Source organism: Bombina bombina, chromosome 1 (genome assembly GCF_027579735.1).
Source record: "Bombina bombina isolate aBomBom1 chromosome 1, aBomBom1.pri, whole genome shotgun sequence".
Classification (NCBI taxonomy): Eukaryota; Metazoa; Chordata; class Amphibia; order Anura; family Bombinatoridae; genus Bombina; species Bombina bombina.
Window position 1 is genome coordinate 1,570,227,680 of NC_069499.1, and position 19,524 is coordinate 1,570,247,203.

Here is a 19,524-nt window from a genome sequence, read left to right on the forward strand (position 1 = left end):
AGCTTTTTTTCCCTCCAACACAGAAATATTAGATTATTAAACTCCTCTGTCCTTTTGTGGACTTTTTGCTTCACTTACTTAGCCTCCTGTTCCAGCTGTTCCTCCAGCTGCCCAATCTTGGCCTCTAGTGTTGCTATTGTGGCTTTGAACTTGGATTTGACTGAACCCTCCAGCTCCTGTAGCTTGGCCTTCAGCTCCTTGTTTTGCCTCTCAAGCTGCTGTCTAGCATTCTCGCTCTTCTGTGCTGAACTGCGTTCTCCAGCCAGCTCTGCGTTCAGTGTGTCCACCTAGTGCAGAATATGAAATAATACTGAGCAAGACGCTCATTCAACCATTTGTTCAACAAACTGTTTGTCCTTTATTTAAGCGGAAAATAAAACCTGTAGATGCTGCAAGATCATGTAAGCTTTATCAGCTCTTTGAAGTAGTAATGTGTCCCATTGTAGATGGGTTTGCATACTTTGTGAACTCTTATTCTCCTATATAGTAAAGGTTCAATCCCAACAGCGATGCTGGCAAGGAGAACTGATGCAGATAAATCTGTGTCTAGAGCTATTTCCAATGGGGAATTACTAACTACTATTGTGACTATTATTAGTTTTTCTTTTTAAGACAGGTATATAGTTTCTGTTTCAGCTAAAGAACAATACGCTAGGCAAGCTTTTCACCTCTACAGTAAATCCATCATGGGAGCAGAATTGTCACCTACTAGAATGTGCATCTCCCATTAGTGATGACACAAAGATGAGACACGACTTGTCTGCCTCACCTGCAGGGTAGTCTTGCGGAACCGGTCATTTAGAAGCTCCATGTTGCTCTGCTCCTCTTCCAGTTCTTCCTCTAGCTGAGCAATCCTTGCTTCCATTCGCCTCTTTTCATCCAACAGAGCAGACCTTACAAAGACAGAGTAGTAAACTGTTACTGTCACATGACCAGATATAATCTGCATTACAACAAATTGAATACCTCTCCGACAATCTTTAACAGGACATAAAAGTGTAAATAACAAATGATATGATGTTTTAAGAGCATTTTATTATTGCGCTTTTGCAAATACATGTATCCCTGCAAATGGGTTAAAAAGACAGCTGTAGAGAAGCAACGCACTACTGAAATGAAGCTGAACATATCCAGTGCGCCAATGACAAGATGCATCTGTATAGCCACTAATCTCCAGCTAGCTCCCAGCAGGGCATTTATGCTCCTGAGCCTATATAAGCAAGCTTTTCAAAAAATTATTAAAAAAAAAGAAAACAAAGCACATGGGTTTATAGAAGAATTGAAAATCTGTTAAAACTGTATACGAAGCAAACATTTAATTTTGACGTGTGTCCCTTTAAGTAGTAGAGATTTCATACAGGTTAACCCTATGACTTCCAGAAAGGGCTGCACTGTATTGTGTTTACATTGAGGGGGTTTAAGGGATCACCACTATCCAGTGCCAATTGTTAATTTAATGGAACTCTGAAAAATCCTTGAAACTTTACTCACTTTCCTGAGGTGCTGTTAGAAATCTCATCGGCAAACTCATCCCTCTCCTGCTCTGCGTGACGCCGTGACCGTTCTGAAGCTGCAAGTTCCTGTGAATGGGGTTGAGGACAGGAATTTGGTAAAAAAAAATACTGTTGACATACAATGTATAATGTAACTCAATGGCCCAGTGTGCTTTCAAAGTAGAAAATGTAATGGAAGATTTGCAAGATTGCAAATAATAAAAACTCTATAGCAAAGATCAAGAACTTATTTACTGTGTCCGCAATCCATTACTCCTGGGAATTCAACTCCTGGCCACTAAGAGAAGGCAAAGATTTGCAAAAACTCCAAGAGGACTTAATCCCTCCCACCCCGCTGGTATGTTAGTCTTATATATAGCTAAGCAAGAAGAAGAAAGGTAGGAAAGGACAAAGCAGGGGAAAAAAGGTGCAAACTGGAATTGCTGTCTGAAAAAAAAAATTGGTGGGGATCGTGGACTCTCAACACCATGAAAGAAATTAAAGGAACACTGAACCCAAATTTTTTCTTTCGTGATTCAGATAGAGCATGCAATTTTAAGCAACTTTCTAATTTACTCCTAGTATAATTTTTTCTTCGTTCTCTTGCTATCTTTATTTGAAAAAAAGGCATCTAAGCTATTTTTTTTCAGAACCCTTGACAGAGCTTGTTTATTGGTGGGTGAATTTATCCACCAATTAGCAAGAACAACCCACGTTGTTCACCAAAAATGGGCTGGCATCTAAACTTAAATTCTTGCATTTCAAATAAAGATACCAAGAGAATGAAGAACATTTGATAATAGGAGTAAATTAGAAAGTTGCTTAAAATTGCATGCTCTATCTGAATAACAAAAGAAAAAAATTGGGTTCAGTGTCCCTTTAATTTATCATCAGGTAATGATACATTTTTTTTACTTTTCATAAAGGGGATGAGTCCACAATCCATAACTCCTGTGACAACTAATACCAAGTGTCCATGAGTAATTTTGAGCAGGACAGAACATTTTGAATTAGTAAAGGTATGTAAAGCATGACCATGTTGCTCCCTCGAAAATTTATTCAACAGAAGCCTCATTTTAAAAAGTCCAGGAAGTGGAAAAACAAAATTTATACTTACCTGATAAATTTATTTTTTTCTTGACACGATGAGTCCACGGATCATCTAATTACTATTGGGAATATCACTCCTGCCCAGCAGGAGGCGGCAAAGAGCACCACAGCAAAGCTGTTAAATATCACCTCCCTTCCCTCCAACCCCAGTCATTCAACCGAAGCAAAGGAGAGAAAGGAAGCAACAAGGTGCAGAAGTGTCTGAAGTTTATAATATTTACCAACAAACTCTGTCCAAAAAGAACGGGGCGGGCCGTGGACTCATCGTGTCAAGAAATAAATACATTTATCAAGTAAGCATAAATTTTGTTTTCTTTCTAATGACACGATGAGTCCACGGATCATCTAATTACTTTTGGGAATCAATACCCAAGCTAGAGTACACAGATAAGGGAGGGACAAGACAGGGAACCTAAACACCACTGCTTGAAGAACCTTTCTCCCAAAAGAGGCCTTAGCCGAGGCAAAAGTGTCAAATTTATAAAATTTTGAAAAAGTGTGAAGAGAGGACCAAGTTGCAGCCTTGCAAATCTGTTCCACAGAAGCTTCATTTTTGAATGCCTAGGAAGAGGAAACAGCCCTCGTAGAATGAGCCGTAACTCTCTCAGGAGGCTGCCGTCCAGCAGTTTCATAAGCAAACCTAATGCTACTCTTCAGCCACAAAGAAAGAAGTAGCCGTGGCTTTCTACCCCAGAGAATACCACAAACAGAGCAGAAGACTGACGAAAATCCTTAGTCGTCTGCAAATAGAATTTTAATGCACGCACCACGTCCAGATTGTGCAGAAGCCGTTCCTTCTGAGGAGGAGGATTAGGACACAAGGAAGGAACAACAATCTCCTGATTAATGTTCCGATCTGAAACTACTTTAGGTAGAAAACCTAACTTAGTACGCAAAACTACCTTATCCAAATGAAAAATAAGTTAAGGAGATTCATACTGTAATGCCGAGAGTTCTGACACTCTACGAGCAGATGAGATAGCAACAACAAACAAAACTTTCCAAGATAACAACTTAATATCTAAGGAATGCATAGGCTCAAACGGAGCCCCTTGAAGAACCTTAAGCACTAAATTCAAACTCCAGGGAGGAGTAACTGGCTTGAACACAGGCCTGATCCTGACCAAGGCCTGACAAAATGATTGTACATCTGGGACGTCCGCCAGACGTTTATGTAACAAAATAGACAAGGCAGATATTTGCCCCTTTAGGGAACTTGCCGATAAACCCTTCTCCAAACCTTCTTGGAGAAAGGACAGAATTCTAGGAATCCTAACTCTACTCCAAGAGTAACCCTTGGATTCACACCAATATAGATATTTACGCCATATCTTGTGGTAAATCTTTCTAGACACAGGTTTACGAGCCTGAATCATTTTCTCAATGACGATTCCAAAAAGCCACGCTTGGACAGAATTAAGCGTTCAATCTCCAAGCAGTCAGCTTCAGAGAAACTAGATTTGGGTGAAGGAAGGGCCCCTGAAGTAGAAGGTCCTTCCTCAACGGGAGTCTCCAAGGTGGAAGAGATGACATGTCTACCAGGTCTGCATACCAAATCCTGCGAGGCCACGCCAGTGCAATGAGGATCACCGGCGCCCTCTCCTGCTTGATTCAAGCAATGACCCGAGGTAGAAGAGCAAACGGAGGAAATAGGTATGCAAGACTGAAATTTCAAGGTACCGTCAAGGCATCTATTAGTACAGCCTGAGGGTCTCTTGACCTCGACCCATACCTCGGAAGCTTGGCATTCTGCCGCGATGCCATGAGATCCAATTCCGGCTGACCCCATTTCAGAATCAGACTGGAAAATACTTCCGGATGGAGTTCCCACTCCTCCGGGTGAAAGGTCTGCCTGCTCAGAAAGTCCGCCTCTCAGTTGTCCACTCCTGGGATGTGAATCGCCGTCAGGCAGCAATTGTGAGTCTCCGCCCACTGAATTATCTTGGCTACCTCTGTCATGGCCAAGGAAATCCGTGTTCCTCCCTGATGGTTGATGTAAGCCACTGAAGTTATGTTGTCCAAGTGGAACCTGATGAAACGGGCCAAGGCTAACTGAGGCCAGGCCAGAAGAGCATTGAAGATTGCTCTCAGCTCTAGAATGTTTATGGGTAGAACAGACTCCGACAGAGTCCATGTTCACTGAGCCTTTAGAGAACCCCAGACTGCTCCCCATCCCAGAAGGCTGGCATCTGTTGTCACAATCACCCAAGAGGGTCTGCAAAAGCAGGTTCCTTGGGAGAGATGATTCTGAGACAAGCACCAAAGAAGAGAATCCCTTGTCTCCTGTTCCAGCTGTAATCGTGGAGACAGATCCGCATAATATCTGTTCCACTGACTGAGCATGCTTAACTGCAGAGGTCTGAGGTTGAAACGAGCGACCGGGATGATGTCCATTGCCGCTACCATCAGACCGATTACCTCCATGCACTGAGCCACTGATGGCAGAGGAGAGGACTGAAGCGCTAGGCAAGAATCGAAAATCTTTGATTTCCTGACTTCTGTCAGAAAAATCTTCACTGATAAGGAATCTATTATGGTTCCCAAGAAAACTACCCTTGTATTTGGAACTAAGGAACTCTCTTCCAAATTTCCCTTCCATCCGTGAGATCGAAGGAAAGATAACAACATTTCCGTGTGGGATCTTGCCTGTTGAAAGGATGGCGCCTGAACCAGAATGTCATCCAGATAAGGCGCCACTGCAATGCCCAGCAATCGGAGCACCGCCAACAGAGATCCCAGAACCTTTGAGAAAATTCTGGGAGCTGTGGCAAGGCTGAATGGAAGAGCCACGAACTGGAAGTGTTTGTTTAGAAATGCAAACCTTAGAAACTTGTGATGGTCCCTGTGGATGGGGACATGCAGGTACGCTTCCTTTAAATCCACCGTTGTCATAAATTGACCCTCTTGGACCAAAGGATGAACGGAACGAATAGTTTCCATATTGAAGGATGGCAGATAACTTTGAAAGCAGAAACCGGCCCCTAGGAGGAAATGTCTTGAACTCTAGCTTGTATCCCTGGGACACGATGTCCACTGATTGGGTATCCAGGAAGGTTTGGACTGCTCCTGCTTGGAAGAGGGAGTGGAAGGACTTCCCTTGAAATTTCGAAAGGAACGAAAATTACTCTGATGTCCCTTTTGTTTATTTCTCTTATCCTGAGGGAGGAAATGGCCCTTTCCTCCCATAGTTTCAGAAATCATTTCCGTCAAAACCGGTCCAAACAAGGTCTTTCCCATGTATGGAATCGCCAAAAATTTAGACTTAGATGACACATCCGCAGACCAAGATTTTAACCATAAAGCTCTGCGGGCCAGCACAGCAAAACCAGAGATCTTTTCTCCCAGTTTAATAACCTGTACGGAAGCATCCTTAATAAAGGAATTGGCCAACTGAAGGGCCTTGATCTATCCTGGATCTCTTCAAGGGGAGTGTCTGTCCTAATAGAATCAGACAACGCATCAAATGAGTATGCCGCAGCACTAGTGACGGTAGCAATTACACTGTCTGAATCTAAGATTTCACCCTCAGATGCTACCAAAGTATCCCCCTCCTCAGACTTCTGGGAGGGGGCATTCGAAATAACAACTGCGTCAGTAACCTCACTTACTGAATGTTTACTTTTCCTCTTGCGCTTTCCCTGCAGCATGGGAAAAGCAGACAAGGCATCAGAAACCGCAGAGGATATGAGGGAAGCAATGTCTTGCAACGTAACTCAAGGTGGAGTTAGAGAGGAAGCGCAGGGCACTGCATGTGTGGGCGATAACATTTTGGACACTTAAGAAGAAAGCTGAGGCATATATTGAACATTTTCATTAGACTCCTGGGCCTCTATCCGATATACAGCGTCGCCCGCAGAAGCCGGCAACCCCAAAATTTGTGCGGGTTTGGTATCCTATATACGGAGTAACCTAGAAGTTACGAACGTATATTTCTGCCTTCGCCCGTAGTTTTTTGGGCCATAGACAGGTATACCAAACCCGCGCAGTTTGGTATCCAATATACAGCGTAAGGACTTCCGTGGCGAAAATGGAGAAATCTTACTCCATTTTCACCTCGCCACAAATTGCAGCCATAGTAAGCCTTACGCTGTGTATTGGAGCCCCGTAACTCCCTAAACTACCTGCAAAAAAAAACCTAACATCTAACGCATGCGCAATGTCTATCTACCTGTCAACCGCGATCCCCCGCCTCAATCCTTAATAAAGTATTTAACCCCTAAACCGCCGCTCCCGGACCCCGCCGTCACCTACATTAAAAGTATAACCCCCTAATGTGATCCCCCTACACCATCGCCAGCTACATTACATACCCCCTAATGTGAGCTCCTACCCCGCCGCCAGCTATATTAAACTACCCCCTAATGTGAGTCCCTTACACCGCCGCCAGCAATATTAAACGACCCCCTAATGTGAGCCCCTTACACCACCGCCAGCTATATTAAACTACTCCCTAATGTGAGCTCCTACCCCGCCACCAGCTACATTAAACTACCCCTAATGTGAGCTCCTACCCCGCCGCCAGCTACATTAAAATTATTAACCCCTATTCTAATCCCCCTACACCGCCGCCGCCAGCTATATTAAATGTATTAACCCCTAATCTAATCCCCCTACCCCGCCGCCAGCTATATTAAATGTATTAACCCCTAATTTAATCCCCCTACACTGCTGCCAGCTATATTAAATACATTAACCACTAATCTAATCCCCCTAAAGTAATCACCTCTATTACCAGCCCTTAAAAGGGCCTTTTGCGTGACATTGCCCCAAAGTAACAGCTCTATTGCCAGCCAGGGCCGGTGCTAGGATTTTTGGCCACACAGGCAAGGATACATTTTGCCGCCCACCCCCCCCCATTAGATACCCTCCCATTGATAGTTAAAGGGATATGAAACCCACATTTTTTCTAACATATAAAAAGCAACTTTCTAATTAACTCCTATTATCAATTTTTCTTTGTTCTCTTGGTATCTGTATTTAAAAAGCAGTAATGTAAGCTTAGGAGTTGGCCCATTTTTGGTTCAGAACATAGGTAGCATGTCAAACAGTGGTAGGGCTGCATAGCAAATCAAACAGGTGTAGGGCTGCATAGCAAATCAGACAGTGGTTGTACTGCATAGCAAGTCAGACAGTGGTTGTACTGCATAGAAAATCAGACAGTGGTTGTGCTGCATATCAAGTTACAGTGGTTGTGCTGCATAGAAAGTCATAAAAGTGGTTGTGCTGCATAGCAAGTCACTCAGAAAGTGGTTGTGCTGCATAGCAAGTCACTCAGACAGTGGTTGTGCTGCATAGCAAGTCACTCAGACAGTGGTTGTGCTGCATAGCAAGTCACTCAGACAGTGGTTGTGCTGCATAGCAAATCAGACAGTGGTTGTGCTGCATAGCAAATCAGACAGTGGTTGTGCTGCATAGCAAATCAGACAGTGGTTGTGCTGCATAGAAAATCAGACAGTGGTTGTGCTGCATAGCAAATCAGACAGTGGTTGTGCTGCATAGCAAGTCACTCAGACAGTGGTTGTGCTGCATAGCAAGTCAGACAGTGGTTGTGCTGCACTTGCCACAAAGAGATATTACAACTGCAGGAAAATGCAGAGCAGTTGGAAAGGGCAGAGCCGCCATGGTGTTTTACTGTCGTTTGTGTGGGTGTTAATGGTATTCTGATCAGGAGGTATTATTCATGCAGATCACAGTACCATTTTAAATGAAAGGATACATGTCACTGCAAGTTCTGCAACTAAACTGACTAACTTCAACAGCAATCTCTAGGAAAAACAATAAACTCAGAAATGATGAGCTATCAAAACCTGTCAATCAATCAATAGAAAGAAGTCAGGCCAACTTAAGAGAATAAGCTGTATAGAGCTGTCAGCACCCAGCGACTTTACATTAAAGGATTTGTCTGTGTCACACTTACAAATCATTTAATGTATATAGGCGCTGGCTGCTTCAGCCTGGTCAACCGCGGTCATATATATAATATAATACACACAAGGCTTTCAATGTAAAGGTCCGGGTACCGTACAGAGCGCACACAGGGACATGGGGCAGTGAAGCTACTTAAGCTTTTCTCCTTCATTAGCCAGCCTGTACTCTACAACTTAGACCACAGTTCTCACAACTAGTCAGATTACTATTAGGATGTAATGTAAATAACTTAAGTATGCCCGCAGCCCGCTCCGGCCTATTCAGAGACTCCCACCATTCCTACCTGCTCACTCAGAGTCGTCTTACTCGGTCGTCTGTGGGCTGGGCTGATGGGCCGGCCATCTCTGGGCAACATTAGTGGCTCTTTGGTGCAGATGTGTGTGAGCCTCTCACGTGGAGTCAGGCAGCTCATCCCGGCCGCTTCCCGCACCATTTCTCCCTCTCTGTCGAGTGAGTCATATGTGTCTGACTCTGATAGACATCATGTAGATAGACGGCGCAGCTGCGCAAGTGAGCTCCGCCTCTTCCACTCTTTGACGCAGCGCGGCGTGCCAGCCCACATACAAATAGGCTATACAATAGCTGGGCCAGCGCAGACAGGAGTACTAATTAGACTTAGACACTTCGCATAAGCGTTTCAGGTGCAGCCGCACGCAGGGAGGGAGCGAGACAGCCAGCGGGCGCCGAGGGAATTGGCGATAAAAAAATAAAAGAATCAAATGATGGTGGACAAATTACAATTTAATAAATAATAAATGTAATATCATTATTACATTCATTTATAATCAGCGCTTCAGGGTGGCAGATTATCCTCGGCAGTCGGCACCGCTCTCAGCGCCCCCCTGCTGGTGCGCCCTAAGGCGAATGCCTATTCTGCCTAATATAAAACGCCGGCCCTGTTGCCAGCCCTTAAAAGGGCTTTTTGTAGGGCACAATACCACCCCCCAACATTACAACCCACCACCCACATACCCCTATTCTAAACCCACCCAAACCCCCCTTAAAAAAACCTAACACTACCCCCCTGAAGATCTCCCTACCTTGTCTTCACCCAGCCGGGCCAAACTCTTCATCCGATCCGGGCGATGTCTTCAATCAAGCGGCAAAGAAGAAGTCTTCCATCCGGGTGATGTCTTCAATCAAGCGGCAGAGCAGAAATCTTCCATTTGGGCTATGTCTTCAATCAAGCGGCATCTTCAATCTTCTTTCTTCGCTCCGCCGACGCGGAACATCCATCCGGCACGACGACTTCCCGACGAATGAGGTTCCTTTAAATGACATCATCCAAGATGGCGTCCGTCAAATTCCGATTGGCTGATAGGATTCTATCAGCCAATCGGAATTAAGGTAGGAAAAATCTGATTGGCTGATTGAATCAGCCAATCAGATTCAAGTTCAATCCGATTGGCTGATTCAATCAGCCAATCAGATTTTTCCTACCTTAATTCCGATTGGCTGATAGAATCCTATCAGCCAATCGGAATTCGACGGAAGCCATCTTGGATGATGTCATTTAAACTAAGGAACCTCATTCGTCGGGAAGTCGTCGTGCCGGATGGATGTTCTGCTTCGGAGGAGTGAAGAAAGAAGATTGAAGATGCCGCTTGATTGAAGACATAGCCCGGATGGAAGACTTCTGCTCTGCCACTCGATTGAAGACATCGCCCGGATGGAAGACTTCTTCTCTGCCGCTTGATTGAAAACAAAATCGCCCGGATCGGATGAAGAGTTCGGCCCGGCTGGGTGAAGACAAGGTAGGGAGATCTTCAGGGGGGTAGTGTTAGGTTTATTTAAGGGGGGTTTGGGTTAGAGTAAGGGTATGTGGGTGGTGGGTTGTAATGTTGGGGGGTGGTATTGTAGTTTTTTTTTTACAGGCAAAAGAGCTGATTTCTTTGGGGCATGCCCCGCAAAAAGCCCTTTTAAGGGCTGGTAAGGTAATAGAGCTGTTAACGTTTTTAATTTAGATTAGGGTAGGGAATTTTTTTTATTTTGGGGGGCTTTGTTATTTTATTAGGGGGCTTAGAATAGGTGTAATTAGCTTAAAATTCTTGTAATCTTTATTTTTTGTAATTTAGTGTTTTTTTTTTTGTAATTTAGTTTAGTTTATTTAATTGTATTTTAGTTTAGATATTTGTAGTTTATTTAATTTAATGATAGTGTAGGTGTATTGTAACTTAGGTTAGGATTTATTTTACAGGTAAATTGGTAATTATTTTAACTAGGTAGCCATTAAATAGTTATTAACTATTTAATAGCTATTGTACCTAGTTAAAATAAATACCAAGTTACCTGTAAAATAAATATAAACCCTAAAATAGCTACAATGTAATTATTAATTACATTGTAGCTATCTTAGGGTTTATTTTATAGGTAAGTATTTAGATTTAAATAGGAATATTTTAATTAATAATATTAATATTAATTAGATTTAATTTAATAAGAATTTAGTTAGGGGTGTTAGAGTTAGATAGGGTTATTATACTTAATATATATATAATACAGGGAGTGCAGAATTATTAGGCAAGTTGTATTTTTGAGGATTAATTTTATTTTTGAACAACAACCATGTTCTCAATGAACCCAAAAAACTCATTAATATCAAAGCTGAATAGTTTTGGAAGTAGTTTTTAGTTTGTTTTTAGTTATAGCTATTTTAGGGGGATATCTGTGTGTGCAGGTGACTATTAATGTGCATAAAACAAATATATACCCATTTCAATTATTTATTTTTTACCAGTGAAACCAATATAACATCTCAACATTCACAAATATACATTTCTGACATTCAAAAACAAAATAAAAACAAATCAGTAACCAATATAGCCACCTTTCTTTGCAAGGACACTAAAAAGCCTGCCATCCATGGATTCTGTCAGTGTTTTGATCTGTTCACCATCAACATTGCAAGCAGCAGCAACCACAGCCTCCCAGACACTGTTCAGAGAGGTGTACTGTTTTCCCTCCTTGTAAATCTCACATTTGATGATGGACCACAGGTTCTCAATGGGGTTCAGATCAGGTGAACAAGGAGGCCATGTCATTAGATTTTCTTCTTTTATACCCTTTCTTGCCAGCCACGCTGTGGAGTACTTGGACGCGTGTGATGGAGCATTGTCCTGCATGAAAATCATGTTTTTCTTGAAGGATGCAGACTTCTTCCTGTACCACTGCTTGAAGAAGGTGTCTTCCAGAAACTGGCAGTAGGACTGGGAGTTGAGCTTGACTCCATCCTCAACCCGAAAAGGCCCCACAAGCTCATCTTTGATGATACCAGCCCAAACCAGTACTCCACCTCCACCTTGCTGGCGTCTGAGTCGGACTGGAGCTCTCTGCCCTTTACCAATACAGCCACGGGCCCATCCATCTGGCCCATCAAGACTCAATCTCATTTCATCAGTCCATAAAACCTTAGAAAAATCAGTCTTGAGATATTTTTTGGCCCAGTCTTGACGTTTCAGCTTGTGTGTCTTGTTCAGTGGTGGTCGTCTTTCAGCCTTTCTTACCTTGGCCATGTCTCTGAGTATTGCACACCTTGTGCTTTTGGGCACTCCAGTGATGTTGCAGCTCTGAAATATGGCCAAACTGGTGGCAAGTGGCATCTTGGCAGCTGCACGCTTGACTTTTCTCAGTTCATGGGCAGTTATTTTGCGCCTTGGTTTTTCCACACGCTTCTTGCGACCCTGTTGACTATTTTGAATGAAATGCTTGATTGTTCGATGATCACGCTTCAGAAGCTTTGCAATTTTAAGAGTGCTGCATCCCTCTGCAAGATATCTCACTATTTTTGACTCTTCTGAGCCTGTCAAGTCCTTCTTTTGACCCATTTTGCCAAAGGAAAGGAAGTTGCCTAATAATTATGCACACCTGATATAGGGTGTTGATGTCATTATACCACACCCCTTCTCATTACAGAGATGCACATCACCTAATATGCTTAATTGGTAGTAGGCTTTCGAGCCTATACAGCTTGGAGTAAGACAACATGCATAAAGAGGATGATGTGGTCAAAATACTCATTTGCCTAATAATTCTGCACTCCCTGTATAATAATAATATTAACCCTAATATAATTAGGGTTAACATAGTTAATATATATAATATAATAACGATATTAACCCTAATATAATTAGGGTTAATATATATATGTATATATATATATATATATATATAATAACTATATTAACCCTAATATAATAAGGGTTAATATAGTTAATATAGCTGGCGGCGGTGTAGCGGGATTATATTAGGGGTTAATCTATTTAATATAGGTGGCGGCGGTGTAGGGGGATTAGATTAGGGGTTAATACATTTATTATAGGTGGCGGCGGTGTAGGGGGATTTAGATTATAGGCAAAAGAGCTGATTTCTTTGTGACAATGCCCCGCCAAAAGCCCTTTTAAGGGCTGGTAAAAGATCTGATTTCTTTGGGGCATGCCGCTATTTGTAGGGTTAGACTTAGGTTTAGTGGTAGGGATAGTTTAGTATTTTAGGGGTTAATTAATTTAATATAGGTGGCGGCGGTGTAGGGGGATTAGATTAGGGGTTAATTAATTTAATATTGGTGGTGGCGGCGGTGTAGGGGGATTAGATTAGGGGTTAATTCATTTAATATAGCTGGTGGCGGGGTAGAGGGATTAGATTAGGGGGTTAATAATTTTAATATAGCTGGCGGCGGGAAAGAGCTCACATTAGGGGGTAGGTAATATAGCTGGCGGCGGTATAGGGGCTCACATTAGGGGGTAGTTAATGTAGGTGGCGGCGGGGTAGGAACTCACATTAGGGGGTAGTTAATGTAGGTGGCGGCGGGGTCCGGGAGCGGCGGTTAAGGGGTTAATGCATTTAGTATTAGGAGAGTGAGGGGGGATAGCGGATAGAGGGGTATACGTGTCGGGCTATGTTTGGGAGGCGTGTTAGACAGTACGGGTGATTTCATAACTTAGTCAGGTTTTGTAGGCGCCGGCAGTTTCTAAAGTGCCGTAAGTCACTGGCGACTCCAGAAATTTGTACTTACGCAGATTTCTGGACATCGCTGGTTTATCCGACTTACGGCACTTTAGCATCTGACGGCGCCGTATATGAGATAGCTCGAGTTGCGAGCTGAAACTATGGGCGGCGGGGGTTCCCTCACTTGCGCCGCAAACTACGATATATATCGGATCGCGCCCCTGAACAGCATCCGCCTTAAACAATGTTGGCTCAGAAAAAAGTCTATCCCTATAATTTAAAGTTCTCTCAATACATGGGGAACAGAAAGGGATTGGTGGTTCCACATTAGCATCAAAACATAAAGAACAAGTAACATTCTGCAGGGCCTCTTGGTCTATAATGACTCACAATGGAACAAATTACCAAAAGAAAAAAATTTCTTAGAAGAAACCACATCTGACAAAAATAAATATTTTTGATTAAAATCGACTTATCCTGGTAAAAAAAAGGTAAGGAGACTAGCAACAAAAACATAATTTATGCTTACCAGATACATTCCTTTCCTTCCTGGCAGGGAGAGTCCACAACTTCATTCCTTACTGTTGGGAAATACAATACATGGCCACCAGGAGAAGGCAAAGACACCCCAGCCAAAGGCTTAAATATCCCTCCCACTTCCCCTATTCCCCCAGTCATTCTCCCGAGGGAACAAGGAAAAGTAGGAGAAACATCAGGGTATAAAAGTTCCAGGAGAAGTAATATAAAAGGGGAGCCGCCCAACAAAAATAAATTACAGGCGGGGTCGTGGACTCTCCCTGCCAGGAAGGAAAGGAATTTATCTGGTAAGCATAAATTATGTTTTCCTTCCATAAGGCAGGAAGAGTCCACAACTTTATTCCTTACTGTTGGGAAACTATACCCAAGCACCAGAGGACACTGAAGTAATAACGGGAAGGAACAAAAGAGAGGTGGACCCTAGTTTGAGGGCACCACAGCCTGCAAAACTTTTCTCCCGAAAGCTGCTTCGGCCGAACAAAACACATCAAACTTGTAAAATTTAGAAAAAGTGTGTAAGGAGGACCAGGTAGCCGCCTTACAAATCTTATCCCCTGGGTAAAAAGATTGCCTGCTGAGGAAGTCCACTTCCCAGTTGTCCACACCCAGAATGTGGATTGCTGACAGCGTACAGCTGTGAGTGACCGCCCACTCTAGTATCTGAGATACTTCTCTCATTGCCAAAAAACATCTTGTTACCCCCTGATGGTTGATGTAGTCAACCAAAGTTATATTGTCTTATTGGAATCTGATAAACTGGGATGAACACAGAAGGGGCCAAGACTTCAGAGCATTGAAGATTGCCCGGAGTTCCAATATATTGATCTGTAGGGCACAGCCCTTGTGCCTTCTTGGCACCCCAAACGGCTTCCAAGCCGGAAAGGCTTGCGTCCGTAGTCACAATCTCCCAGGACGGTCTCAAGAAGCACGTGCCTTGGGACAGATCATCTGGACAGAGCCACCAAGAGATTGAGTCTCTTGACAGAATGTACAGCACAATCTGTTGAGACAGATCTAAATGGTTGCCGTTCCATTGTCTCAGCATGCATAGTTGTAAGAGTCTGAGATGGAATCTGGCAAAGGGAATGATGTCCATACAAGACACTATGAGTCCAATCACCTCCATACACTGGGCCACTGAGGGTCTCAAGGAGGCCTGGAAGACAAGACATGCAGTAGTTAGCTTGCAACGTCTCTGATCTGTGAGAAATATTCTCATAGATATGGAGTCTATTATTGTCCCCAGGAAATTTACCCTGGTATTAGGAGTAAGAGAACTCTTTTCCAAGTTTATCTTCCATCCATGTGATCGAAGAAGACTGAGAAAGGACTCGTGTTCGCACGCAAGATGAAAAGATGGTGCCTATACCAAGATTTTGTCCAGGTAATACCTTGTGTTCTGGCAACGGCTATAAGAGCCCCGAGAACCTTCGTAAATATCCCTGGAGCAGTAGCTAGGCCAAACGGAAGAGTTATGAACTGGAAGTGCTGGTCCAGAAAAGCAAACCTCAGGAACTGAAAATATTCCCTCTGTATCGGAACATGAAGGTATTCATCCTTCAGGTCTATGGTGGTCATAAACTGTCCTTCCTGAACCAGAGGAAGGATTGACCGTATTCTCTCCATCTTGAAAGAGGGAACACTCAGAAACTTGTTTAGACACTTTAAGTCCAGAATTGGATGAAAATTTCCCTCCTTTTTTGGAACCATGAAAAGATTTGAATAAAACTCAAAACCTCTTTCTGCTGTAGGTAACGGGACAATTACTCCTAGAGAGGAGAGATCCCGTACGCAACCTAAAAGGCAGTCCTCTTTTCTGGTCTTATAGATAGTCTGGAGAGTAGGAATCTACCCCTGGGCGGATGAGATTTGAATCCTATCCGGTTTCTCTGAGATACATCCTCCAGGACCTAAGGATCCTGTACATCCTGGAACCAAGCGTCTGAAAAAAAGAGACAGTCTGCCCCCTACTCGATCCCAGATCAGGGGCTGCCCCTTCATGCCGATTTGTTCTCGGCGGGCTTCATAGTCTGGACTTATTCCAGGACTGAGCTGGCTTCCAAGTACTCTTGGACTGCTTGGGCTTGGATGAGGATTGCTGTAGTCGTGATTTGACAGAACGAAAGGAACGAAAATTAGACGATTCCCGTCCCTTAGGCCTAATCTTTTTATCCTGTGGTAGGAAGGCACCCTTCCCTACGTTAATCATAGAAATAATGGAATCCAGCCTTGAACCAAATAAAATCTTCCTCTTGAAAGGAAGAAAGGAGTCTGGATTTAGAAGTCCTATCCGCAGACCATGACTTCAACCAGAGAGCCGGCGGGCTAGGACCGCAAAGCCAGAAGCCTTTGCATTTAGGCGTATAATCTGCATATTCGCGTCATAACTGAAGGAGTTAGCAATTCTCAGGGCTTTAATTGTCTCCTGAATATCCTCGAGGGGAGTTTCCACCTCAGTGAGCTCAGACAGAGTGTCGCACCAGTAGGTAGCTGCTCCAGCAACCATGGCTACAGCTGCCGCCGGTTGAAATAAAAACCCTGTATGTTGAAACATCTTCCTCAGAAAAGTTTCCATTTTCTTATCCATGGGCTCTCTAAAAGAAGAACTATCGTCCAGGGGGAGATAGTACGCTTAGCCAGCGTAGAAATAGCGTCATCCACCTTAGGGATGGAGCCCCACAATTCCAATTGAGTCAGGGACCGGGACAATTTTTTTAAAGTAGACGAGGGGGAAAAAGAAGTTCCTATTCTTTCCCATTGGTTACAAATAATGTTCGCCATTTTAACAGGCACAGGAAAAAGTCAGAGGGACCTTCCTGTCTTCATAAACCCGGTCTAATTTAGGGATCTATCTGAGGTTCCTCAGGTAGTTTAGCCTCTTGAACCTCTAGCGTAGATAGAACCTCCTTTAATAAAAAACGCAGATGCTCAATTTTAAATCTAAAGGAGGATTCCTCCGCTAAAGGAGGTTTAGAAAATGAAGTTTCCGACTCAGAAAGTTCACCCTCTGAAGCTACAGAGGTTAACTCATCCTCGGATAGCTGGGACATAGTAGCTAAATCTGACAAATATTTAGATGACTCTAGGTCAGGAGAACTATGTTAAACCTCTTACGTTTGCTAGAGGGAGGTAAGGCACTCAGGGCCGCAGACACCGCTGATTGTAACTGCGCGGTAAAGTCCACAGGAAAAAAGCCCCCTCCAGATGGAGGTTTAGTTGAGCCAGGGGAACTGCATGTGGAGCGGGTAGAGTAGAAAGGGTAGTAATATCTCGGGACATAGATTCCTGAGAAGTAGACGGCTCAGAGGGGCTAATAGCCCTATGAGTATTAACAGGCTTGTCTCCCTTCTTAGACATTAGAACAGTGCTTAGGCAAATGGAACAACACTGAGCAGACGGGCACACCACAGCCTCCTCACAATATAAACAGGAATTATTAATCAGTACAGAAGGAGCGGAACCTTCTAATGTAGAGTCAGAGTCCGCCATAGCTAAGTATATTTCCACAGAAGGACAAACAAAAAATGCTTTTATTAAAAAAAACGGCACCTTTTTTAATCCCAATGGCTGGGGCACTCACCACCTCCTAGACCCAGACAACAGTGAAAACGCTCTACTTAGGAGTGATGTCCGAGGTAGGATCGTAGGAAAATGCAAAGACAGCAACCGGTCACGTGGTGCACAGGACAGGACTTCCCCTGCTATGAAAAAGGCGCTAAGCTATTATGAGCTGCGCAACACTCAAAAACGAAAGTGAAACCTGTTTGTTCCAAGCCAAAAGCACACAGTCTATGAGCCCAAAAACTCTCACATTAAAGCAGTTATAAATAACCCCTGAAGGAGATATTAACCATTGATCCTATTGAGGGATAAAGGAGCCACACTGTGACCCTGTATAGCAAAAGTGTATATATATAAAACTGTTTTACCCTCCAGGATTCATGGCACAGCCTCTCAAGTGTGACAGTCTTGCAGCAATGCTATGACAGACTTGAGTGTGTAACAGCAAGCAGTGAAACTCATCAACACTGATTGCTCAGGAGCTGTTAGGCGACAGTCTGGATGGGTTCGCATAAAAAACATAATTTATGTAAGAACTTAACTGATAAATTAATTTCTTTCATATTGGCAAGAGTCCATGAACTAGTGACATATGGGATATACAATCCTACTAGGAGGGGCAAAGTTTCCTAAACCTTAAAATGCCTATAAATACACAATTCAGTTTAACGAATAGCCAAGTAGTGGGGTGAAAAAATAAGGAGTAAAAAAGCATACAAAAAGAAGAACGGGAAATATAATTGTGCTTTTTATACAAAAATCATAACCACCATAAAATGGGTGGGCCTCACGGACTCTTGCCAATATGAAAGAAATTAATTTATCAGGTAAGTTGTTACATAAATTATGTTTTCTTTCATGTAATTGGCAAGAGTCCATGAGCTAGTGACGTATGGGATAGAAATACCCAAGATGTGGGAGACCACAGAAGAGTCACTAGAAAGGGAGGGACTGAAAAAATTAAATCCACAAAAAAATAAGTCTCTTATAAATTTCACATAAATTTCAAGAAAAAAAAACCTTAAATTATAAGCAGAATAATCAAACTGAGACAGCTGCCTGAAGAACTTTTCTACCAAAGACTGCTGAAGAAGAAGCAAATACATCAAAATGGTAAAATTTAGTAAACGTATGCAAAGAAGACCAAGTTGCTGCTTTGCAAATCTTAAAAGCCCAAGAAGTGGCGACTGATCTAGTAGAATGAGCTGTAATTCTCTGAGGCAGAGACTGTCCCGCCTCCAAATAAGCCTTGTGAATCAAAAGCTTTAACCAAGATGCCAAAGAAATGGCAGAGGCTTTCTGACCTTTGCTAGGACCAGAAAAAAAACAACAAATAGACTAGAAGTCTTCCTGAAATCTTTAGTAGCTTCAACATAATATTTCAAAGCTCTTACAACATCCAAAGAATGTAAAGATCTTTCAAGAGAATTATTGGGATTAGGACACAAGAAAGGAACAACAATTTCCCTACTAATGTTGTTAGAATTCACAACCTTAGGAAAAATTTTAAACAAAGCCTGCAAAACAGCCTTATCGTGATGGAAAATCAGAAAAAGAGACTCACAATAGAGCAGACAATTCAGAAACTCTTCAAGCTGAAGAGATTGCCAAAAGAAACAACACATTCCAAGAAAGTAGTTTAATAACCTAAGAATGCATAGGCTTAAAAGGAGGAGTCGGCAAAGCCTTCAAAACCAAATTAAGACTTAAAGGAGGAGAGATTGATTTTACAACAGGCTTGATACGAACCAAAGCCTGAACAAAACAGTTAATATCAGGAAGTTTAGCAATCTTTCTATGAAATAAAACAGAAAGAGCAGAGATTTGTCCCTTCAAGGTACTTGCAGACAAACCTTTATCCAAACCACCCTGAAGAAACTGTAAAATTCTAGGAATCCTAAATGCCAAGAGAATTTATGAGAAAAACACCATGGAATATAGGTTTTCCAAA

General features: G+C 42.8%; 1 protein-coding gene across 1 annotated transcript in view; it reads right to left on the reverse strand.

Moving 5' to 3' along the window:
- MYH10 (myosin heavy chain 10) overlaps window positions 1-19,524 on the reverse strand; it is a gene marked incomplete in the record, with an annotated part of 607,379 nt that overhangs the window by 36,870 nt on the left and 550,985 nt on the right. Inside the window, 3 exon segments of the mRNA XM_053709890.1 lie at window positions 79-287; window positions 770-893; window positions 1,492-1,580. Of these exon segments, the coding sequence (XP_053565865.1) occupies window positions 79-287; window positions 770-893; window positions 1,492-1,580 (422 nt within the window).